The 25,163-nt window shown below is 44.5% G+C and overlaps 1 protein-coding gene across 1 annotated transcript in view; it reads left to right on the top strand.

Moving 5' to 3' along the window:
* TPO (thyroid peroxidase) overlaps positions 1-25,163 on the top strand; it is an 89,363-nt gene that overhangs the window by 38,264 nt on the left and 25,936 nt on the right. The window contains exons 9-14 of the mRNA XM_074989141.1: positions 3,378-3,636; positions 4,102-4,272; positions 8,279-8,516; positions 16,399-16,607; positions 16,850-17,020; positions 19,267-19,398. Of these exons, the coding sequence (XP_074845242.1) occupies positions 3,378-3,636; positions 4,102-4,272; positions 8,279-8,516; positions 16,399-16,607; positions 16,850-17,020; positions 19,267-19,398 (1,180 nt within the window). The remainder of the gene's footprint in view (positions 1-3,377; positions 3,637-4,101; positions 4,273-8,278; positions 8,517-16,398; positions 16,608-16,849; positions 17,021-19,266; positions 19,399-25,163) is intronic.

The following is a 25,163-nucleotide window of genomic DNA, read 5'->3' on the forward strand; positions in this document are numbered from 1 at the left end:
GCTGTCTGATCCTCATCTCACCCTTGTGACCTTTAGAAATCTGTATATACCATGTGAGACTATTGGTTGTACTACAAACAGAATACATACGGTGTCATGAATGAATGCCTGTTAAGGGTTAACAGAGGGCTCTCACCTGCGGGCAGCCAGGCAGAGCCTTTACAGGAAAGTATCAGAGAGGTAGCCAAGTTAGTCTGTTTCTTCAAAAACAACAAGAAGTCCTGTGTCACCTTATACACTGACAGATATTTTGGAGCATAAGCTTTTGTAGGCACAGACCTTCTTCGTCAGATGCATGAGTGCGAAGGGTCTCAGTGGAGGGTTTAAAGAGGATGTCTCAGTCAAGGGGAGGGCCAGAGCTGACAAGATCTGTTCAGTCAGGGTGGATATGGCCCATTATCAGCGAAGTTGTGAACATCAAGAGAGAAGAAATGAAGTCAGTTCAGTCAAGGAGGATGTGGCCCATTACCAGTAGCTAATGTGGAGGTGTGAACATCAAGAGCAGAGAAACTGCTTTTGTAACTGGCCAGCCACTCCCACTCTCTGTTCAATCCTTGGTTGATGGAGTCAAATTTGCAAATTCTTTGCAGCTCTGAAATGTCTCTTTGCAGGTTTTATTTTTTTTTTTGTAGGATTGCTACTCTTAAATCTGTTACTGAGTGTCCAGGGAAATTGAAGTGTTCTCCTACAGGTTTTTGTATGGTCCCGTTCCTGATGTCTGATTTATGACCATTTATTCTTTTATTCCTTTATCTATGTAAAAGAATAAATGGACATAAATCCGACACCAGGAATGGTACCATACAAAAAGCTGTAGGAGAACACTTCAATCTCCCTGGACACTCAGTGAGAGATTTAAAAGCAGCAGTTCTACAAAATAAATATATAAATAAATAAAAAATAAACTGCAAAGAGACGTTTCAGAGCTTCAATTCATTTGCAAATTTGACTCCATCAACCAAGGATTGAACAGAGACTGGGAGTGGCTGGCCCATTACAAAAGCAGTTTCTCTGCTCTTAATGTTTGCACCTCCACATTATCTACTGCTAATGGGCCACACACCCCCACCCCCGACTGAACTGATTTTATTTCTCCTCTCTTCATGTTCACAAGTCAACATTAACTGTCAATAACTGTCCACACCCTGACTGAATAGATCTTGTCAGCTCTGGCCCTCCCCTTAACTGAGACTCCCTCTTTAAATACTTCTCTGAAATGCCTCCACTCATACATCTGATGAAGTGGGTCTTTGTCCATGAAAGCTTATGCTTTAAAATATCTGTTAGTCTATCAGGTGCCACAGGACTCCTTGTTGTTTTTACAGGCAAGGTGTTTTTAAGGTTTTTGCCAGACCCTACTTTCTGCACTAGGAGTGTCAGAGTAGGAAGGCAGTCCTGACACATGGAAAAATAACTCCTTTTGTTTAGAATCAGTATGTAATCTGTCTATTTTAGACAAGCCATTAGCCTCTCTTCCAGCTTCCTTACATTAACCAAGTCAGTTCCTTGGCCTTAAATGTGTTTTCTGTTTTCAAATAGTTGTATTAATAAGCTCAGAATGGTTCTTGGTACTTTTTAGCAGAAAAGAGCAAATCAGAAATCTCAAAGTAGGCTTCAGTGCACTCTGACGTTAGTGGATAGGAAGATGAAACATTATGCCCTTAAACAAAATAGTTTGTACAAGGCATTGTTCTGTATGAGTCTCAGCTACTCATTAACTCTACCACTATCACAGACTAATGAGGTCAGCCTATGACATTGAGTAATATATCTGAGCTGATCTAACTCATTTAGGGACACTAATTCAGTGGATTTAATTGTAGTATCTATATCCTTCGAAGGGGGCATGCTAAGCAGCAGGTCAGAGGAGGCTAATGAGGTGCTGCGATGTATAATGGCTGCCACAGAAACTTCGAAGCTACTAACTTCAAAGCCCTGACAGGCAGTGTAACTGTGGGTGCTTTGAAGTACGCACCGAACTTCAAAGTTCCCTTACTCCCAGAAAGTGTAATTCACAGTTTAAGAAGAGAAGAGATGTAGCGAGGCTAGGCGAGGAAGAAATAGGGAATGTGTACAGATCAGTGCTCATAAAGAAGATTGGGAATGTGGCCACCGAGAAAGACCTAGCTAAGAGATTCAAAGAGCTAGCCACGGCAATAGAAGAGGCAATTGAGCAGACTGTTCCAGAAGAAGAGAAGATCAATAAGAAGAGGATTATGCAAGAGACACTGGAGTTGGTCCCAGAGAACAGAGTGTTGAAAACCAGAAGGAATGCTTCTGAGAGTGCAGAGCAGCAATATAGGGTGAAATGCAATGAGGTAAGGAAAGTGGCCAGAAAGGATAAGGTAAAATGGTTGGAGGAGCAGTGTGAAGATATAGAGAGCTATTATGGCACATGTAAGACCAGGGAGATGTATAAGACACTTAGGAATATTAACAGCTTCCCATGCAGCTCTGTGTAGCGTGAATGCTGGCAAATATGTGGCATCGTATCTTATAGGTTTCACTGGATCTTGTTTTCTGTGTGACATGCCCAAATAATGAAAGGCAGTATATCAAGAGACTATGTTATCCCTGCTAGACTTCTTTATGCATTGTATCAAGCTTCTAATGTGTCTGTCTGGTCAATTTACTGCATAGTCTATAAAATTTAAAATACATAATCCTTAATCAGTAATAGAGTTTTATTTTATTCAGTGCAATATATCGTTCCTTCTTTTTTTGTCAGCATTACGAATGAACTTTCAATATGTTTCAGTAATTCTATTATATTAGAAAAGCTCTTGATAGGAGATGTTTATCAGCATTTCCACTATAAAATCTGATGTGTATGGGTCTAGGACTATACATTCATTGGCTGAAGTTTTGTATCAAATGTCTAACAAAGGATTCTGGGAGTGAACAGTTAAACATGTGACTGAAAAGAGAATCTGTTTACTGACTGAGCTGGTTTGATTTACAGGATCATTAATTTATACTGTACCAGTTCAGTTTTTAGGATGCAAATTAATACTTGGCACCAGGGAGTTCTTAACCTCACTGAAGTCAAAGGAAGCGGTTATAGATAGCTTTAGCATTCTGTCCATGTCAGACTTTGATCTGGTGGTTGCACCAGGAGATTTAGATGCCTGTTACTGGGTTCTAGTCCTAGCCCTGCCAATGACTCAGTGTATAACCATGGGCAAGAGATTTAAGCTCCTTGTCCCCCATTTGCAAATGAGGGTAATACTACTTAACTACCTCACAGACTTGTTGAGAGTGTTAATCAATTAATGCTTGTAAAAGTGCTTATAGATCACTGGATGGGAATGTATTATGCTAGTGGGAAGTTTAATACATGATGCAAATATTAATTGAGACATTTTTCTTTATTTCAGATTATTACTCTAAGAGACTATGTTCCAAAAATCATTGGTCCAGATGCTTTTACTCAATATCTTGATCTGTATAAAGGCTATGATCACACAGTAAATCCCACCGTTTCAAATGTATTTGCTACAGCTGCTTTTCGATTTGGTCATGCAACAATACACCCAATAATAAAGAGACTTAATGCTCAGTATCAAGATGACCCAGACCTCCCACATCTTCATATGCATGAAGTTTTCTTTAGTCCCTGGAGACTCATTAAGGGAGGTATGTTTTTATGTGGACTACATCTTTTCACTTTATTGCAACATTTTTCAAACCTTTTCCTAATTGCATTTTAGAATCTTATAAAGGCAAGAACATTCATTTAATTGCCTCATTGGTTCAGGTCGTTGAACAACATCCAAAGAATTAATGTCAATTGGGACAATTTCTTTTGGTTAACTACTCTTTTGAAGCACACAAACACCATTGATTAGAAACATCTGATTCATTTCATATAATCAGTCTGTTAGCAAAGTAGCTGCTGTCTAAAAAAACAGATAGAGCCTTTTAACTATATTATTTTCCTTACAAAATGGATGATGTAATTGTTTGTTTCAATTTAAAGACACTTAAGATTGATTATATTAAAAATATAGAGGTAAAAGGGTATGCAGAAATGTTAAGAAAATGTATAAGGATTTTATTTTCATATCTGCCTTCACACTGTATTGGAATTATGTTTTAAAGGAGGTTTGGACCCTTTACTGAGAGGCATGCTAGCAAAGTCAGCAAAACTACTGTTGCAGGATCAAATGATGAATGAAGAATTAACAGAAAGGCTTGTGGTATTGTCCAATAATGGATCATTGGACTTAGCATCATTAAATTTACAGCGTGGACGTGATCATGGACTCCCAGGTCTATTATTTATTTCTTGGTTTCCTGTGTGAATGATCGAGAATTCACTACTTGTATTTTAAGCATACTGGAGATGTACTAGCAAGATTATTAAGTAATAGCTATGTCTAGCTAAAGAGACTCATTTAGGAATACACAGAGGCTGCATCTACACTGCAAAATAACTCTGAAGTAAGAAACTTTGAAGTAGAGCATCTACCCACAAAATGCACCCTGCCTTACTTCAAGAGTAGGTTCCCCACTACTTCAAAGTAAAATGTTTACACACAATTAGCTCCAGGCTCCCTGCCACTTCAAAGTAAGGGGCTGGGAAAAGATGCAGGCAGGGGGTTGCATGGCCGACAAGCCCTTCTGGGCTCACAGTCAGCTGACCCCTTAAAGGGCCCCTCACAACACCCCCACTCTGCACATGCTCAAGGCTACCAGGCATGCCCTCTCTGTGCCCTGGGGAGGCTGGGGCTGTGTGCCGTCCACTTTGAGGTGGGGTGGGGTGGCGTGGCATGGGTCAACTGAGGGCCAGCCCCCCTGCATCATGGCCAACACCATGTACCTCCTGCACCCGTGGCTCATGTGGCCTTATACTGGACACACCATGCCACCCAGGACAACTTTAATGGTCGCCTCAACCATGCCAGGGGCACAGTAGAATGGGTGTTTGGGAGGCCGAAAGGGAAGTTTCTCAACCTCCTCACCAGGCTGGACATCAGCCTCCCAAATATCCCCTTGGTCATCTTCACCTGCTGTGCCCTCCACAAACTTGTGGAGAGCTGCAGAAGCCCTTTATCCAGGGGTGGGACATGGACCCAGGGGCCTGGTATGAACACCTGCTGGCTGCCCTGTGCCACAAGGCCCAGAAGAACATGATCAGGGTCTGGGAGGCCTTGTGCCAGGCCTTCACACAGGGCCTTCCCTGACCTCCCAGCCACACTTTGCACCACATTCCCCCACACTCCCTGACCCCTCACCAAACACACCCACTCCACTCCCCTACCACCACTCTCCCACCAAGCACCAGGGACACAGGGGGAGCAATAAACTTTACTTTGGGAAATAAACGTAACTGTATAACAAAACAGAACAACATGTGAAACTATTTACAGTGCAAGGGGGGAATGGTCCAAGGGGGCAGTCAGGGGGCTAGGTGAGGGGACTGAACTTGGAAGGGGGCTGGGATGGGAGGTGGCTCAGTTGCCCAGGGGCATTGGAGGCTGGGAACCCCCAGTGGGGCTGCCACAGAGCTGGGAACACAGAGAGGAAGGGCTGGAGTGTGGGTGCTTCAGGCTTAGCCTCTGCAGGGTGTGCGGAGAGCCATTGGGGCTGGGCCAGGTGTAGCCACCAGGCCAGCTTGATACAGGTGGCCGGTGACAAGTCTGCCATGCAGTGGGTGGCTGCTGGGTGGGCAGCTGCAGGGGCGTGGCTGTGGGATTGGCTGGAGAAGGGTGGGAGGTTGGGCAAGGAGGGCAGCCAAGATCTGGGCTGCTGTGTCCAGGCTGCTGGCCAGCCGCACCCACATGTCTGGCTCCATCGCCAGCCAGTCCCAAAGCACTTGAGTCCTCTCCCACATGACTGCCCTGTTGGCAGCCACCTGCTGGTCCCTCCAGCATCATCTTGGGGAGGCCCAGCCATGGTTGCAGGGGGATGCAAGCTGGGGTGATGGTGCAGCATCCCAGCCCCCAACAGCTGAGGCCCACTCCTGTTGGCTGTGGCAGCTTCCCAACAGTTAACCTCTGGAGACAAAAGGAGACAGGAGGATGGCCTGTGAGTGCTGGATCCCAACCCCTGAGGGGCCAAGGTCTCCACTCCGCTGGATCCCATCCTGCTCCCCTGCCGCCTGATGGCCAGTGCGCCCCATGCGATCCCAGGTGTCCAGAGGTTCCCACCTGGCAAGGGTCAGGCCATGTTCCCTCCCCCTCTCCCATCCCCAGGTGTGTGGGCTGTGGGACTGTTCCAGGGGCCAGGGGCGGAGGGGAGGAGCTATCCCCAGCCCTTGAAACATCTCACTCACCCCCTGCATACCAGTGGCGACCTTCTGGGGCTTGGGTGAAGCTTGGCTTGATGAGTTTCTGCTGGTTGTCCTGGAGGTTAGGGCAATGATGAGGGTCCCATATCTGGCGCTCTTGTCCTTGCTCTCAGTCTTGGTGGGCCACTCCCTGTGCAGGGGGCTAGTGGTGCCAGAGGGGTCGCCTCATCCTTGCTGTCCGCAGGAGGACTGGTGGTGTCTACAAGATTCTCTGAGGTGGCCTCCTCCCTCAGCCCTAAGAGCCTGTGCAGCTCCTGTAGTGGGGGCAGTGCATGGGCTGTGTCCCCAGCTGGCTAGCAGCATCATGGGCTTTGATGTATGCCTGCTTCAGGTCTTTCACTTTTGGGCGCATGCTGCTGCTAGTGCAGTTGGGGTGGCCTCGGGCTGCGAGCCCACTGGCCAGCTGGTTGAAGGCCTCGGCATTGTGCTGGTGGGCACTGGTTGGCAAAGAACATCTTCCACTCCCCACAGAGCGAGGGGGTCCTTCAGCTCAGCCTCAAAGTAGGAGGGTCCCCTCCTGGCACAGCCCTTGCCTGGGCACTGTGAGTCTTTGGGGTTCTGGTGTGCAGCCATGGTGGCTGGGGGTGCAGAGGCTGGCTGGTGCTTCAAGCAGAGGCAGTCCGAGAGAGAACTCATGCTGCCCCTGTTTGTGGTGCAGTGTCAGGTTCCTGCCTGTAGTTACCAGGGGCTGCTTTCTTTAAGGCAGCTGGCTGGGACTGTAAAGCCCTACCTGGGCTGGCCAGACTGTCTGTGTCCTCCAGGGGGCTCTGCCTCCTCAGCGAACCCTCTACTTCGAAGTAAGGAGTGCAGAGCATCTACATACACCCTACTTCTAACTTAAACTTCAAAGTAAGGCACTAATCCATTCCTGGGAATGGAGTAGTGACTTCGAAGTTCGCCTCCCATACTTCGAAGTTAACTTTGAAGTAAGGAAAAGCACGTGTAGATGCTCTGTATGCTACTTCGAAGCACCCCCTTACTTTGAATTTAGTTTGTAGTGTAGATGCAGCTAGAAAGAGTAAAAGTGACTATAATGAAGACAATTGGGGCTTGGATATGGGTATTGTTGAGCTATAGTCATGTCGTACTAAAGCTGCTGGTCAGGGTGGTGGGTCATTATTACTACCATAGCGTAGAGACTACAGATGCCATCTATGGCCCACCATGGGCCTGGTTGTGATTCTGGTTTCCTGACTTAGTCACAGTTATACATACTACCAGTGTCCATCCTGACGAGTATCATTGGATGCCAGGGAGTCATCTCAGTGTAAGCTGGTCGAACCCTGTCACCAAAGTGATTTTAATGGTTTAGATTTTCCAGACAGAGAGAGAATGTCATTTTGTATTATGAAGCAATTGTCTTCATCTTTCATTTTTTCATGTTCTGACATGACACACTATAAAGTAACCTTTACTACATGCACTTATCTAACCCTATGTGCATCTGGAAACCTTTTTCATTCACTCTTTTTGTTAATTCTAAGAGACAACTTTGCAGCTGCAGGCTGAATGTAGTAAGACTTTCACAGAGCAGGCAGGTCTCTTTTTATTTTTAGGCTGTCTATTTTTTGCTCCCTTTCTTTAATTAAAAATTAGATTAAAGGTACAAATACATCAACTAAGCCTTTTCATCCTAATTTGTATTAACCCCAAACTTCTGAATTTTCCTTTTGCTCTATCATTAAGTCTTTTCAGAGTTGTCAAAAACTTAAATGTTATTTTATATCTAACTTTGCCTTCCTTAACAAAATGTAGCTTCAATATGCCTCGAAGGCCAAATCTTGGTGCCTTTACACTGAATAGTACCTCATTCTGTGAATAGGCCTATTGATTTCAGCTAGTTCTACTAGATCTTTTTTCAAAGGAAAGTGCCACTTGCTGTGATTAAGGGTATTAGAATCTGGCTCCTATAAATGAGTTAATTTTAAATGCTATGTTAAACAGTCAGATTTTGAAATAATCTCTCTATAAACTTAATATGTTTAGGTTACAATGACTGGCGAGAATTCTGTGGCTTACCAAGACTGGAAACTCAAACTGACCTGAACACAGTAATAGCTAATAAGAAGGCAGCTGAAAAAATAATGGAACTGTACAAGAATCCAAATAATATTGATGTTTGGCTTGGTGGCCTAGCAGAAAATTTCCTTCCAGGTGCTAGAACTGGTTCGCTGTTTGCATGTCTAATTGGAAAGCAAATGAAAGCCCTAAGGGAAGGTGACCGGTAAGTGTATATCTATTGTTTTGTCTTGTTTTGTTTTTTGTTTTGTTTTTGTATATAGCACCTCAAAGGGTGTTGGACGCTTTGGAGATAAGAGAAGTCTGGTCCCTGCCCCTCATAAAAAATTACAACAGAAGAGGGAAGAGGGAAAAGGAAATACATGCTTTTATATCATCTTAAAACAGCCCTCGAATTTTTTCTTGATCTTTAATCCTTTGTCTATCAGTTTCTCCCTTTTTGTTCCCTGAAACTTTTCTCTAGTCTCCCTTTTGTTTGTAAGTGGCCACAGTTCTTACCAGGAAGGAGACAATTCCTGTGGTGCATTTTGAATGCACAACAATCCAATGCAGCTGTTCAGCAGGCAGATGCTCCTGTATAACCCCTATATGAGATATGAGTGGTGCAAGAATTCTTGTGCAAGTGTGAAACTTCATCCTGGGCAAACAGAGTTTTACCTGTATGTAAGGCCAATAAGGCTAAAGCCAGTGCCTCTACAGCATGAGCTAAAAGCCTGATCGCTCTAAACTAAGGCAGGCAGAGATTTCACTCTCCCTTGTCAGTGGTCTTAGTGACTTTGGGGTTATATGTATAAGAAGAATAGCAGGCACTAAATGAACTCAAGATTGAGTCATAGCACCAGCGTTCCATATATAAAAAGTCTGTTTTATATGTATTTTAAAATCTAGTAGACTTTTTAATAAATAGAGGCAACTCGTAATTATGAGGAATGTGAAAAAGGATCCACATGATCAGATACAGGCAGGATTCAGTCCTTCCATCCCTTAAGGGACTAATCCCAATTCACCTAAGAAACGACCCATTTTACATCACTTATTAGGCCTTTAAGCCAAAGTATCATTTAGATTAAGTCTCTTTTCACTACTGCATAAACCCCTTTACAGTGCCAGACTAATGTAACATCTCTATCAAAACAAAAAGGCAGTCCAGCAGCACTTTAAAATAATTTATTAGGTGATGAGCTTTCATGGGACAAACCCACTTCTTCAGACCAACTAACAAGGCTATCTCTCTGTTGCTATGTAACATCTCTATGACATACATAAAAATCGACTCCATAAGAGTTTAAATGGACTTTTAAATGTTTAAATTAACCACAAATGAAACATTGTAGATCACACAAATAACACAACAAACACTTCACACAGACTCGTTTTAAATATCATTTGAACTCTTCTGAATCATTGACAATTCTACTAACAATAAATAACTGTATGAGAACGTTAGACTTGGTATCTTTTATTGGCTCTCATTTTGAGTAAATTAAACATATCTAAGTTTAAATAATATATATGTTTGATTCTGCTATGATTCTGACCTTTAGCTCCCTGAAGTTGGCTTCTTTAACAATTCAGTCTCTTAAAAGCAGCAGTTCAAATGCAGAGGTTGTTTGACTGCTAAGACGCACTTTCACTTTTTTGCATGGAGTTTGAAATACCACTGCACTGCAGAAGCAAAGCACAGTTTTGAGCAGGTGTGACTTTGAGTGAATACTGGTGAGACTGGGGCTATGGTAACTGAGTAGGAGGGCTCACCATAAAGGAAATTACTGTCAGAGAGCTTATAGTGAAAGAATTTAAATGCCCAGGTGTAGCCAACCAGGCTCGGGTTCCCCAGAGACGAGGCTGCACCCAGAAGGCGAGTGCTATATTTAGTTTATTGAAAGCGCGTGACACCCGAGACAGGAGCCCCGGAGACGCCGCAGTCACCAGTGGGGGAAACCTGACACGTCGGAGCTTCGCTCGGGGAGAGGCTCTGTAACAGGCCTCCTAACACTAGCTGATAAGCTGAGCTCATTAACATAAGATTGCCTAAAATTGCCTATGCATTCCTTATCACTATGTCTAGTGGCCTACTGCCAGCGTAGCCTTGGAGTTTTGGCAGGCGCAGCTTGTTTCACAGGTGATGTGAGTTGTTTTGCAGCTTTCACCTTGCACAGACCAGTTCTGGTATCTCTTGTTTGTTGGCAGCATGCTTCTGTATATGATTCCTCTCAGAGTTCACAGAGGGGTCGGACTGCTCTCATGAGACCGTTACAAAGTCTTCTCGCACCCTACACCAGGATCAATGGCTGCTGACAAAGCAGACCTCCTGAGCCTCGTGTGGAGATGAGAAGGCTGACACTATGTCTACACTATGATATAAATTCAAATTTAAGGCACTTAGCTCAATATTACTCTGTTACTGTCTTCACTGTCAGTACCATTAGCTCAATTTAGGGAGCACTAATATTGATATCATAACATTGCTGGAACCTGCTGGTTGTAATGTCAAGTTCGAATTTAAAAGTTCAAATAAAGGCCAGCATGGAAACTCCACATCTTAGAATTGAAGTTATTAGCCTCCAGAGGTGTCCTGTGTGTAATCCACAATGCCCCACAGTGCTCTGCTCTAGCTGCTGCTCTCCAGAGCTGTGTCTACACGCACACGCTACTTCGAAGTAGCGGCACTAACTTCAAAATAGCGCCCGTCGCGGCTACACGCGTCGGGCGCTATTTTGAAGTTAACTTCGACGTTAGACGGCGAGACGTCGAAGTCGCTAACCTCATGAGGGGATCGGAATAGCGCCCTACTTCGACGTTCAACGTTGAAGTAGGGACCGTGTAGACGATCCGCGTCCCGCAACGTCGAAATTGTGGGGTCCTCCATGGCAGCCATCAGCTGGGGGGTTGAGAGACACTGCCTCTCCAGCCCGTGCGGGGCTCTATGGTCACCGTGTGCAGCAGCCCTTAGCCCAGGGCTTCTGGCTGCTGCTGCTGCAGCGGGGGATTCATGCTGCATGCACAGGGTCTGCGACTCGTTGTCGGCTCTGTGTATCTTGTGCTGTTTAGTGCAAGTGTATCTGGGAGGGGCCCTTTAAGGGAGCGGCTGGCTGTTGAGTCTGCCCTGTGACCCTGTCTGCAGCTGTGCCTGGCACCCTTATTTCGATGTGTGCTACTGTGGCGTGTAGACGTTCCCTCGCTGCGCCTATTTTGATGTGGTGCTGCGCAACGTCGATGTTGAACATCGACGTTGCCAGCCCTGGAGGACGTGTAGACGTTATTCATCGAAATAGCCTATTTCGATGTCGCCACATCGAAATAGGCTACTTCGATGTAGGCTTCACGTGTAGACGTAGCCCAGGTGTGCAGGAATTAGGTAACAGAAAGACCATGAATTTCAAATTGGGACCAGGAAGCCTATGGCTGTGTGGTCATGTTTTCATGAGAGGCTGAAAAACATCTTTCTTTCTTTGCACTATGAGCACATCTTCCCATTACAAATAGCTCCAGCACAGAGTTCATGGCTCTGTTTCTGCACTTGTTATTCTTTTCTGGGCTGCCTGGTGTCAGCTGCTGCCCCGCCACACCACAGAGCAGCAAGGCTGTTGTGTGGGTCTTCCTCAGAGGTGACGAATTGCGGGGGATTGCAGCCACCTGGGGGACTACCGCACCTAGCTCCCCACTGACAGCCCCCACCCCCACAAGGACCCGGGGGGCTAGCTGCCACTGGGGAGAAGTCTTCCACAGTTGCTAAGATTTTTTGGGGCCTTTCTGTCACTGGGGAAAGTCTTCCCAGGCAGCTACAAATTGTGGAGGCTTGCAGCTCCCCAGGGGGACTACTTCAATTGACCCCCCAATGAAACCTTCCCATGCTCCCTGCCCCAACAAGGACCCAGGAAGCTAGCTGCTGCTGGGGGAGGAGGGGGCTTGCCCAGCAGCTAAGATTTTTGGAGCCTTTCTGCCACTGGGTGGAACAGTTCAAGTGGACCTTGAGCCATGGACCCCATACCCCACAGTCACAAAAGATTTTTGGGGACCATGTCAACTGGGCATTCAACCTCCCAAGTACCAAACCATCCAACAATGTTAATGAAAATTTGGAGAGCCCCATCCCTCATGTTGGCAATGCCTGTGTAGTGAAGAGGGAAGACAAAAATCCTTTTTCCTAGTTTTTTTTATTCTCTTTCTTCTAACCTTGGGACCTTTCATGCAGCAAAGAGCAGGTGGGGGTCCAGTTGAAACACAGACTGAACAGAAGCTGTATAGTGAAGTAGGAACCCAAAAACCCTCCCCAACAGCAACTTTCTTTTTTCCAAATCTCTTCTATATACTCCTTCTTCATGCTTTTCATTGTGCTGTATTATTTTCAGGGATCAGATGAAATCAAGGGAGGGGGGACAGTCGATGGAGGGCCAGCTGAGAAGACACACACCTGATGATTTTTATAGACTCTTTCATAATTCAGTTACAGCTACAGTTCTAAAAATAAATTGAGTTATAGAGGAAAGATTTCAGTGCATTTGGTGATCTTTGTTAATGCACTAGTTCTCTTTTCTTCCACCTGGAAAAATGGACTGCTGATAACCACAGGTGGAGAATGAAGGTAATGGAATTTAGGAAGATGATGTCAAATACCAGAGAAAATATCCAGAATGCTACTGGGATGAGGGAACTGTGGGATAGATTCCCACAATGCAGTGCTGCAAGAATTGATGTTTACTGATTGAGTGTGGCAGCAATAAGTTGACTTTGTGAGGAGCATGGGGGAGGTGAGGATAGTCAAATTCAAATTTATAAAATTCAGCATTACAAAATCTATATTAATAAATTCAAATTTTTCTTGTAGTGTAGCTGTAGCGTGAGTGGAAGCATAATGATCATCAAGTAAATAAATGTTGGTGTAAAGAGAAATGTGAAAAATTGTTCTCTAAAACCATGGCAGGCAGGACAAGAAGTAACAGGCTCAAATTACAGCAAGGGAGAGTTAGACTAGACATTTGGAAAAAACTTCCTAACTGTTAGGATAGTCAAGCACTAGAACAGATTACATAGAGGGCTTGTCTACACTACCACTTTCCTTCGAAGGAAGGATGGTAATTAGGGTGTTGGGAGTTTACTAATGAAGTGCTGCACTGCATATACAGCACTTCATCAAGCAAATTTCCCCCCGCAGCAACTTCGAAATTTTAAACTTCGAAGTACCGGCATGTATCTAGCCGCGGCTAACCCACCAGTACTTCAAAGTGCCAGGGCAACTTCGAAGTTCCCTTACTCCTCAAAAAACTTAGTCCTGTTTCAGTGTAGCAGACCAGACTTGTTGACCTACAAATTTCCAGTCCTATTTTTCTATGGCCAACATTGTACCAAAGCTGCCTGATGCAAATAATGTGAGTTGGCCCCAGTTCTCTGGGATAAAGAGATGCCAATAGCATTAAAAGAATATGTAAGTGTACCTCTACACTGCAAAAAAAAAAAAAATCCATGTCAAAAAGATCAGGAGCTGAGGTCAACTGATTCAGGCTTGCAGGTCTCTGGTTGGGGAGCTAAAACTAACAGTATGGACATTACTGCTTGGGCTCTGAATCATAGAATCATAGGTCTGGAATGGACCTCAGGAGGTCATCTAATCCAGTCCCCTGCCTAAAGCAAGATCAACCCCAACTGAGTCATTCCAGCCAGGACCTTGTCAAGCCAGGATTTAAAAACCTATAGGGATTGGAGAATCCACCACCTCTCTAGGCAACGCATTCCAGTGCTTCACCACCCTCCTGGTGAAGTAGTTTTTCCTACTATTCAACCTACACCTCTCCCTCTATAACTTCAGACCATTGCTCCTTGTTCTACTATCTGACACTACTGAGAACAGTTTCTCACCCTCCTCTTTAGAGCTCCCTTTCAGGAAGTTGGAGGCTGCTATTAAATCACCCTTCAGTCTTCTCTTCTGTAAGCTAAATAAGCCCAAATCCCCCAGCCTCTCCTCATAGGTCATGTGCTCCAGCCCCTTAGTGGCCACAAAGGGGGTGAGTCTCAGAGCCCAAGTGTAATGTTTTCATTGCTACTTTTAGCCCTGTACTACAGGGCCTCATCAGCTTTGCACTCTCTATCATGAGACCTTTTTTTTTTTGAAGTGGAACATATTCTAAAATTGTAATTTGATCCTTCCTAAGCTATGAAACTGGAATTTGACAAAACACAGGAAGAAAAATCCTTACGCTTCCCACCCAGGGAAATGGAGAAGCTGAGATAGACAAATGGTTGCACAGTCCATGTTAGGAAATGAAAGGAGGCTGCTAGAGGCCTAATGCTGGTTCAAAAATATACAGGGAAACTTGGCAATGTTGATATAAATGTGTCAAGTGGAGACCTGGAAGCCATATTGGTAGGTTGGCTCTTGCGATGATCATTGACAACCAATAGAGAGACCAAGGATTCATTCATGGAACAAACAGCAGCAGCCATTAATGAGACCAACTGTGCAACAGCCAGTGGTCCAACCATGACTATTAGAAGAAGACTACAACACTTGTTGACCCTGCATTGGGAAGAATCAAGAAAGAGCAAGAGAATAGGCTATGGACTGATAAATATTAAAGGCACATAGTTTTTGGTTTTGGTGTCAATTCTCTAAGGGACAGAAATGAAATTTCTCTCTCTCTCTCTCTCTTTTCTTTTAATTGAGTGACTGTGGTTTACTCAGACAGTGCTCAGGTAACCTGATGTTTCATGTATTAATTGAAATGACAGCTAATGAGGAGTTAAGAATATCAGTTCCCAGACATTGATTTTAAATCACAAATCAAAATTGAACAGGATTTCTGACTGACTGAGCTCCATCCAGAATCTCTCAGAGAGAGAACAAAAATTGAAATCATTCCCTTTTGAATTGGCCAAATCAAGTGCGTATTTTAAATCCAGTAAAGTCATTTGGAATACGTAGTTTCTGCTCCATCTGGAATTACTCCTTTATCCCTGGCCTTTTCTTATTCAGATGCTTCACCTATCGTTAGAATTCAGAAAGAGGCAAATGTTCTGCAGCTGAACGTTTGGCTGCCTATTTGTAAATTATACTCTGGCTTGTCATGTCTGAATGGACTGTTACCCTGAAGATGAACAGGTCTCTCGATCTCATGTGACTCTGAGCATGGTGTATCTGCATATGTGAATAGTGACCAGCCTTGTGCTGAAAATATCTCCATTTCTTACGGCTTGGAGGGTATCTGATTTCCTGGAGGATGAAACTTGATAGGAAAGAATTTGAAAGGAGTGTCAAATTGTTCGTCTCACTCAGCTACTGAACACTTCCCCCTCCCCGCCTCACATCTATTTTATTATTCGAGTGGGTAGCTTCCTCTTCTGTCATCAGAATCACCTCTTTTAGCCTCCACTCCCCATACCTTTTATGTAGACAATTTCACCCTTTTGCTACTTTTAAAGGATGTCTCTTAAGGTTTCCCTGTTGGGAGAAAAAGAAGTTACACCTTGATCCTGACAAGGGCTGAGCTCTTCTGTAAGATACAAAATTACCTCAGCTGCCACTGACTTCCACAGGAGCTGAGAATGTTTGGGTCAGGGCTTGTCTACACTTCTGTAAAGACTGACCAGGTCAGGGTCAATCTTCTGGAGGTCGATTTCGCATGTCTGGTAAAGATGTGCAAAATCAATCTGTCTGGAGTTGGCAGTCGACCCCTGTAGTCCTTGCTATTGTAAGGATTAAGGGAGGTCAAAGGGAGAAATGCTCCCATTGACCTTCCTGAGGAAAAAACAGTCTTAAAAGTCTGTTTCTGATATGTTGATTCTTGGTACCCAATTGCTGTAGCTAGAATTGTTTATCTGAGATCAACTTTCAGGTCTAGTGTAGACCTGGCCACATTGTAGGAGAAATGAGCACTTTGCAGGATTAAGCCTGTAGCAGATTTTGCATTGGACATGTACATCTTCAGTCAATGTAGTTGTTGTTATGTCATTATTAGTACATTGCATATTCCTTAACTATGTTTTCATAAAACGCTTATTTTTTGTTTTGTCATAGCAGTGCTCCCTGAAAACAGAAATAACTAACACTTGGAATATATTATTTTTTAACAAGCATATACTAACCTTTGCAGATTTTGGTGGGAAAACAGTCCTGTTTTCACAGAAGCTCAAAGGCATGAACTAAAAAAACATTCTTTGTCCCGTATAATCTGTGACAACACGGGCCTCTCTGAAGTGCCACTTGATGCCTTTCAACTTGGGAAGTTTCCTCAAGACTTTGAATCGTGTGACAATATACCAGGAATAAATTTAGAAGCATGGCAGGAAATCGATCAGCAAGGTAATGAGAGAATTGTGTGTTTGCTACACAGGTAGGAAGGATAGTCCAAAGGCTAGAAGTTTAGCCAGCACTTGGACGTACCATATACTGATATCTTAAATATTGCCCTTAGGCCTTTTAAAGATCCTGTTTAACTTTAGTTCTGCTGAAATCAACATGTAGTAAAAATGGGGGGATGTGTGAGAGATAAATCTAATTAAAGTGTATCTTTAATTCATAGTGTGTCTTTTTAATACATCTAGAAGAAACATGTGGCTTCCCCAAACAAGTAGCAGATGGAAACTTTGTATATTGCTCAGAATCTGGAAAATCAACAGTCATTTACTCATGTCAACATGGGTACCAACTCCAGGGAGAAGAGCGATTAACCTGCACAAGTAGAGGATGGAATTTGCAACCACCAGTTTGTATAGGTACATGTATTTGCACATTCCTGAATTTGTGATGACGAAGACTAATATGACCAAGACCAAAAAATTCTTATTATTCCCTGTAAAAAAAAAATGTGATTTTTTTTTCCCAAAACTCCTTTCACTTTCCACATTCTGGCAGACACAGACGCAGTTGCACATGGTGCAAAGACAGCTAGCCTTCCAAGGCAATACACAATCACTTAATATTTTGCTTTCCCAGCTGAAGAATCTCAAACTCTTCCCATTCTGATTGGACTTATGGAAATGAAGCCAAGAGGAATCACCCACTAAAACCTGAACTGACAAACTGCCATATAACTACCAATGGCCGGGAATCTAATCAGGGGAAATAAGTGAGAGGTGTACATCTCTTCTTGCAGACAGAATCATAGGAGAACTTAGGGACTATTCCAGCCAGCTTTCTGGTGTTATTTCAGTGGACTTTTTCCCCTACCCTACTAATACAGCACTAGCAGGCTCTGCCTCCAGTGAGTAAGTGTAGCAAGAATTCCAAAATTAGGAATTTTGATTGTAAAAAAAAAGGCAAAATAATAATAATAATAATAATAATCTCCCAGCCAAGAAAATATCACTAAAGCAATATAACTTTTGAAAAAGTTGTAACTGTTTTTTTCTCGTTCATTCAATAATTTTAATTGATGTGTATTCAAAAATTTCAAGAGTTGGCTTTCCTCTTTTACCCGCTTTTTCCTTCTCCCCCTTTTCCCCCTTGCCTCTGAAAAGGTGAGAGGGAGACAGAATAGAGGCAGCATGGCAAATATTGCGTTTATGGAATTTCACTGAGTTCACTTTATGCAGGTTTCATTACTGTGTGTTCACTCATTGTCAGTTTACCTTGACTCAGACTTGTTCAGACTTCATGAGACCACTCAAGAAAATGAACTCAGAAAAGGCCATATTTAGGAATACTTCACAGATGGAAGTACTACAGCTGATCTCAATAAGTTTGTTTATCAGCATGTCTACGGCAGCAGACTAAAAAGCTTTTTACTTTAATTGTTTACATATATAGAAAAATCAAATGTAATTTTCAGCTTTCTCCTTTGTTCATATCCTACTTATCCACTGAGTTCCACCCACACAAGTACCTTATGAAGGAATAAAGTAGTTTAATTTTTTTTTCAGTGATTAATATTCTGGCAGCGGATTGAAAAAATAAGTTATAGGAATGAGTCATTTCTTGTCCTAGTTTTTGATAGTATATGAAGGCTTGTATATCTGCTATAGGAAAACAAGCATTATTATAAACACTGATTTTATTAAAAGAAACTGATCAAAACAACTTACTGTAGTTGCTACTTGAGTTTTACCTATGTGGCGTGTCTGCTCAATGTGTATCCACAGGCTTTAAATACAGTACAGTAAGTTAAGACTAAATTAAGTAATTACATTTCAAAGAGTAACCATAGTGTTTCTGAAGATGGTTTGAAAATCTGTTATGTTTATGGAAGAAAAGTGTCGAAAAGCAAGAATACAGAACTAGCAGGATGGTACAACAAAGGTTCACAGGAAAGCATCAAGTGGCTTCCTGGTGTATGTGTGTGTGTATGAGACAAGGATCTAATGTTATGTGCAGTACTTTCAGAAATTTTACAACTTGAAGTTTATAATCTGGAAAGGTCCATAGTTTAAGTTTAAGTGAACCATCACAAATTATTTGATAGCTGCATTAATGACTCTCTTATCACTCTTTTTGTCGTTTTCATCAATAAAAAGTTACACATAATTGCTTTGCACTTTTGCCCACCTATATACATATATATACGCACACACACACATATATATATGATTTTTAGTGTACAAGTATACTTTGTAATACCTATTTCATTGTGTGCAAGAATATACAGGTTGAACCTCTGTAGTCCAGCACCCTCGGGACCTAACCAGTACCAAATAGGAGAATTTGCCAGACCATAGGAGGTCAATATTGTCTAGCAGCATTACCAACACTTCCACTGCTCACTGGGCTCTTAGAAGACATTTAGGGTTAACTTAGAGCTAAATAACAGCACAGAACACTGGGAACCAAGACAGGTGGCTGTAAACAAACTTTCTTGAATAACAGAAAAATTGGCCACAATCATGTTAAGTGGTCATATGGCTAATTAAAATCATGCTGGATTATGGATGTTGCTGGATGAGAGAGTGCCAAATTAGAGAGGTTCAACCTGTACTGAACAAGGCTCTTCGTTTCTGATGCTGTTTTTATTCTTTCCACTTTATAGACATCAATGAATGTGAAAACCAAATTAAGCCACCATGCCATCTGTCTGCTAAATGCATTAACACCAGAGGCAGCTACCATTGTCTCTGCACAGATCCTTATGAACTGGCAGAAGATGGAAGAACGTGTGTCGGTAATATAATGATACCTTTACCTGTTAAAACTGTCCCCATGGTATGGTGTGCAAATTATAAACCATCGATCAAAAATTATTAGTTTTTTATCAAATATCTTGTTAACAGACACACACACAATTTAGACAATTAGACCTATAAAAATAAAGTCATATTATGTCAATCAAAGCTAGAATATTAAATATGTACACACAGCAGTCAGCCTTCAAATGTACAGTCCTAACCTCAGGATTGCACTGTTCCTTATCACAGCTGCCATTTAGGGATGGCAAGCCAGGGCTGAAGCCACCAAGATTTATAGTTAGCTGGGAGCAACACTGCATACTTCTGTGCCTGCTACCCCTGCCATCCAGGAACAGTTCTGTAGAATCACCACCTGAGATCTTTCCCTACTGCCAAGAAACAAGCATGTGGTATCACACCACAAATACAGTTTAACTTACATTGAAATGTTCCCATTTTTCAAAGTAGAATTTTTTTGGGAAATGGCAATACGTAATTATTCTCCATTTAGTGCCACTTATAGATGAGTCTTTCCCTTGCCTACAGTGGGTTTTGGGTCAGGTAACCAGGTAGGGCCATATGAGCTGTTACACCCAAATGCTAATTTCTCTGTGAAAGCCTTGATTTTACCAAATCTCCCCAGGATTGCACTTTGTAGAATCCTGGAATCTTAGGGCTGGAAGAACATAAGAACTGCCATAGTGGGTCAGACCAAAGGTCCATCTAGCCCAGTATCCTGTCTGCCGACAGTGGCTAATGCCTGGTGTCCCAGAGGAGGTGAACCGAAGACAATGATCAAGTGATTTGTCTCCTGCCATCCATCTCCCGCCTTCGACAAAAGGCTAGGCACATACCTTACTTCTTGCTAATAGCCATCTATGGACCTAACCTCCAAATATTTATCGAGCTCTTTTTTAAACTCTGTTAGGCCGCGTCTACACGTGCACGCTACTTCGAAGTAGCGGCGCCAACTTCAAAATAGCGCCCGTCATGGCTACACGTGTTGGGCGCTATTTCGAAGTTGAAATCGACGTTAGGCAGCGAGACGTCGAAGTCGCTAACCCCATGAGGGGATGGGAATAGTGCCCTACTTCAAAGTTGAACGTCGAAGTAGGGCACTTGTAGACGATCCGCGTCCCGCAACATCGAAATAGCGGGGTCTGCCATGGCAGCCATCGGCTGAGGGGTTGAGAGACGCTCTCTCTCCAGCCCCTGCGGGGCTCTATGGTCACCGTGTGCAGCAGCCTTTATCCCAGGGCTTCTGGCTGCTGCAGCTGCAGCTGGGGATCCATGCTGCATGCACAGGGTCTGCAACCAGTTGTTGGCTCTGTGGATCTTGTGTTGTTTAGTGCAACTGTGTCTGGGAGGGGCCCTTTAAGGGAGTGGCTTGCTGTTGAGTCCACCCTGTGACCCTGTCTGCAGCTGTTCCTGTTATTTCGATGTGTGCTACTTTGGTGTGTAGACGTTCCCTCGCAGCGCCTATTTCGATGTGGTGCTGCCCCACGTCGAAGTTGAACGTCGATGTTGCCAGCCCTGGAGGACATGTAGACGTTATTCATCGAAATAGATTATTTAGATGTTGCTACATCGAAATAAGCTATTTTGATGTAGCGTGCACATGTAGACGTAGCCTTAGAGTCCTGGCCTTCACAGTGTCCTCTGGTAAGGAATTCCACAAGTTGACTGTGCGCTGTGTGAAGAAAAACTTTCTTTTATTAGTTTTGAACCTGCTACCCATTAATTTCATTTGGTGTCCTCTAGTTCTTATATTATGGGAACAAGTAAATAACTTTTCTGTATTCACTTTTTCCACACCATTCATGATTTTATATACCTCTATCCTATCACCCCTCAGTCTCCTCTTTTCTAGACTAAAAAGTTCCAGTTTCTCTAGCCTCTCCTCATATGGGACCCATTCGAAACCCTTAATCTTCTTAGTTGCCCTTTTCTGAACTTTTTCTAACACCAATATATTTTTTTTGAGGTGAGGAGACCACATCTGAATGCAGTACTCAAGATGTGAGCATACCGTAGTTTTATATAGGGGAAGTAAGATATTCTTTGTCTTATTTTCTATCCCTTTTTTAATTATTCCTAACATCCTATTTGCTTTACTGACTGCCACTGCACATTTTCTGGATGTTTCCAGAGAACTATCTACTATAATTCCAAGATCCCTTTCCTGATCTGTTGTAGCTAAATTTGCCCCCATCATATTATATGCATAATTGGGGTTATTTTTCCCAACGTGCATTAACTTACACTTACCCACATTAAGGGGTCAGGAGGTCATTGAGTCCAGCCCCGGCCCAAAGGAGGACCAATTCTAACTAAATCATCCCACCCAGGACTTAGTCGGCCTCTGTGCTGACTGTGTATATGATGCAAACCACTTTAACCCCTAGTCCACACATCTATAACTGATTTAAAAAAAAAGTCAAGTTACAAAATCATAGATTAAAATAAATGGCTCCAAAACCTTTGAAAGGCTATGTCGCTGACTGAAATAGTTCTTAGGCTAAGGTTACTGGCAGGGTAGTCCCAAGGAAGAGAGTGGGGCCTAGGGCAACCCCCCAGTCCCCAAGATGCAGGGCTCAAAGATCCCCCTTAATGCATGGCATGCCTGCCCCTTCTCTGCTGCACCCACACTCTGACCCCTGGCTCACTCGCTAGCCTGTCTATTCACCAGGGTAGCGGATGGGCAGCAGATTGCAGCAGCAGCAGCCTCAGGGGATTGTCTGTCCCTGGTCTGTCCCCCACCCCTCACCCCATCTTGCATTCACCTCAGTGGGACAGGCAGAACAAGCTGTTGCTTGCTCCAAAGGGTGAGTGTGGGGCAGAGCAGGGCTGAGGGAGAGGCCCGGGACGCATGATCCCATGTGGCTGCTGCAGCCTCCAGCTGCTCACAGTTCCACCTCCCATCCACTGGTTCACTGGGCTAGCTACTGATGGGGTCCCCAAAAGCACAGCTGCTGATGAGGCCTCCCACCTCATCCTGTGGACGGAACGGCTCTGATGGATTCAGGTGCTTGTTTTTGGCATTCATGTAAAACTGGTATCTGGGTCACCTGCAGTAATTAAAGATTCTTTAGCGCTTTTCATAGCGGTAATGACTTTTGCTATAATGTCTTGGCCCCTCTGCTGTGTGTGTAATTATACTCTACCTGCCTATCATTGCTCATGCAGCTTCAGTAAAAGGTGTGCAATATTCCTGAACAGTGTTAAACAGCTCCTTGATCCCAAAGGGTGGTTACATTTGTAAAGTGCTTTTTTTCAAAATAATAGGCAAAATGTACATTTGAACCATTGCCATTCACTGAAAATAGATTACTGTCCTGAGCAGCCCGCTGTGATCAGAATACCCAGTTTTAATACAATATGCAAAAGTAACAGACTCAACCTATGATTTTTCTGTCATTGATTTTAAGTGTCTTCCATTTTGGGGGTATGCTTTGGTTTCATAATTTTTGTTTAAATAGCATATTTTTAAACTCCAAGTGGTTTGCAATGAGTTTATGAACCAGGCTGAGAATGCATCTCATCTCTTTAAATCCACATAATGATTATAATACATAAGCAGGTGAGATATGAAAGTGATTGGATTCGAGCAATTGTGTAGTTTAGAGTGATTACAGATTCTGAGGACTCTTCACAGTATTATGAGGATTTCAATCCTCTTAGAATCTGAAAAGCTCTAGTGATAGTAATTCCTATACACTGCATATTCAAATAACATCTTCACTACCTTTTTTTCAGTAGGCTCAAGGTTTTCTTTTCTGTTGTTAGAAACATTTCTCTCTCAATCATAAACCTGTATTAGATAACTTGATTGGAGAAGTTAAGTTGTTGAAGGCTGCGTCTATGCTACAGTTCTGTTTTGAAAGAGTGTCTTTCAAAAGAGAGCATCAAAAGATGATCTTTCAAAATGGAGCATCCACACACACCAGCGGGGACCAAAGGGGTGGTCCGTTCTTTCAAAAGGCCCCCAGCACAATTTCGAAAGAGAGCGTCCACACATGCCAGGGCGCTCTTTCGAAAGAGCAGGGGCAAGAAGCGCCATGGGCAGGCATGAGCAATCCTGTCCCCAGTCAGAGTTAGAGCAAGAGAGAGAGCGAGAGCAAGAGCCATCGGAGGTGGCATCCCGGTCCCCCATGAACCCTGAGCAGCACCCCCTCTCCATTGCAGTCATGGCCAGCACCCTGGCCACAGTCCTGGCTGCTGTGCTGCAGAGGCTCTGGGTGGCTGCCACAATAGCCACCCTACCGGACGCCATCCTCAAGGCACAACTTCCCCAACCGGTCCCCTGGGTCATCTGCCACCTGTGGAGCTTCCCCACAAGCAGCGACTGGTGGGACCAGCTGGTGCTGGAGGACCATGGTGATGACCAGTGGCTACAGAACTTCAGAATGACCAAAGAGACATTCCTGGAGCTGTGCCACTGGCTCGCCCCAGTCCTCCAGCACTGGGATACACATCTGAGGCCAGCGCTCCCCCTGCGCAAAAAGGTGGCCATCACCCTATGGAAGCTGGCCACCCCGGACAGTTACCAATCTGTCAGCCACCAGTTCGGTGAGGGCAAAGCCACCATCGGGGCCGTCCTCATCAAGGTAAGCCATGCCCAGCTCACACCTAGACTGCATGCAGGGAGTGAGGGGCAGCCTGGTGACAGGCACCATCGGGAGAAGGGAGGGCACCCCAGGGACAGGGGCAGGGATGGGGATGGGCATGGACGGGCAAGCCACATACCACCCCACACTCACAAGTGTGCCCCCTTATGCCCTGCAGGTCATCCGGGTGATCAACAGGGTGCTCCTGAGGCAGCTGATTAGCGTGAGGAACCTGGATGATGCCATCTGGGGATTCCAGGACCTGGGCTTCCCAAACTGCTTCAGGGCCCTGGATGGCACCCACATCACCATCTGGGCCCTGGAGCACAGCCATGGGGCCTATGAGAATCGCAAGGGCTACCACTCGGTGGTCCTGCAGGCCCTGGTCAACACAAATGGCCGATTCGAGGACATCTACATGGGCTGGTCCAGCTGCACCCATGATGCAAGGGTCTTCCAGAACTCAGGGCTGGGACATCATATGGCCGAGGGGACCTTCATCCCCTGGCAGGAGCTCCCCATCAGGGACACGATAATGCCGCCCTGCACTGTAGCGGACGCAGCCTACCCCCCGGCTGCTGAGGCCTGGCTGCTGAGGCCCTACACCGGGCACACCCAGCTGAGCCAGGACCTTTTCAATGAGTGGCTGAACCGCTCCCAGAATACTGTGGAGTGGGCGTTCGGCTGCCTTAAGGGGCATTTTAGATGCCTCTACACCAGGCTGGAGGTGGGCCTCCCCAACATCCCGGCGGTAGTTGGGGCCTGCTGCACCCTTCATAACCTGGTGGAGGCAAAACACAAGCCCTACATGCAGGGGTGGGCCGCTGAGGCGGGTATGAACAGCCCCCTGCTGCCCCATGCCACCAGGCCCATCAGGACGTAGTACATGTAAGGGAGGCCCTGCACCAGGCCTTTGAGCGGGGGCCACGGTAACCCCCCCACCCTGCATGCTGCCCCCCCGCCTGCAGCCTGCACACACACTCCCCCTCCCACCTGCACCCTGCATACACACACCCACACCCACCAGTACACATGAATGGGGGACACAGGGTAAACCATAAAAATAAACCATTTACTATACAGAAAAACTGTGCCCCTCATTATCCAGGGGGAACGATATACATGTGTGGGGGGAGGGTGAACAGGGAGAACTA

This window comes from Carettochelys insculpta, chromosome 3 (genome assembly GCF_033958435.1).
Source record: "Carettochelys insculpta isolate YL-2023 chromosome 3, ASM3395843v1, whole genome shotgun sequence".
NCBI lineage: Eukaryota > Metazoa > Chordata > Testudines > Carettochelyidae > Carettochelys > Carettochelys insculpta.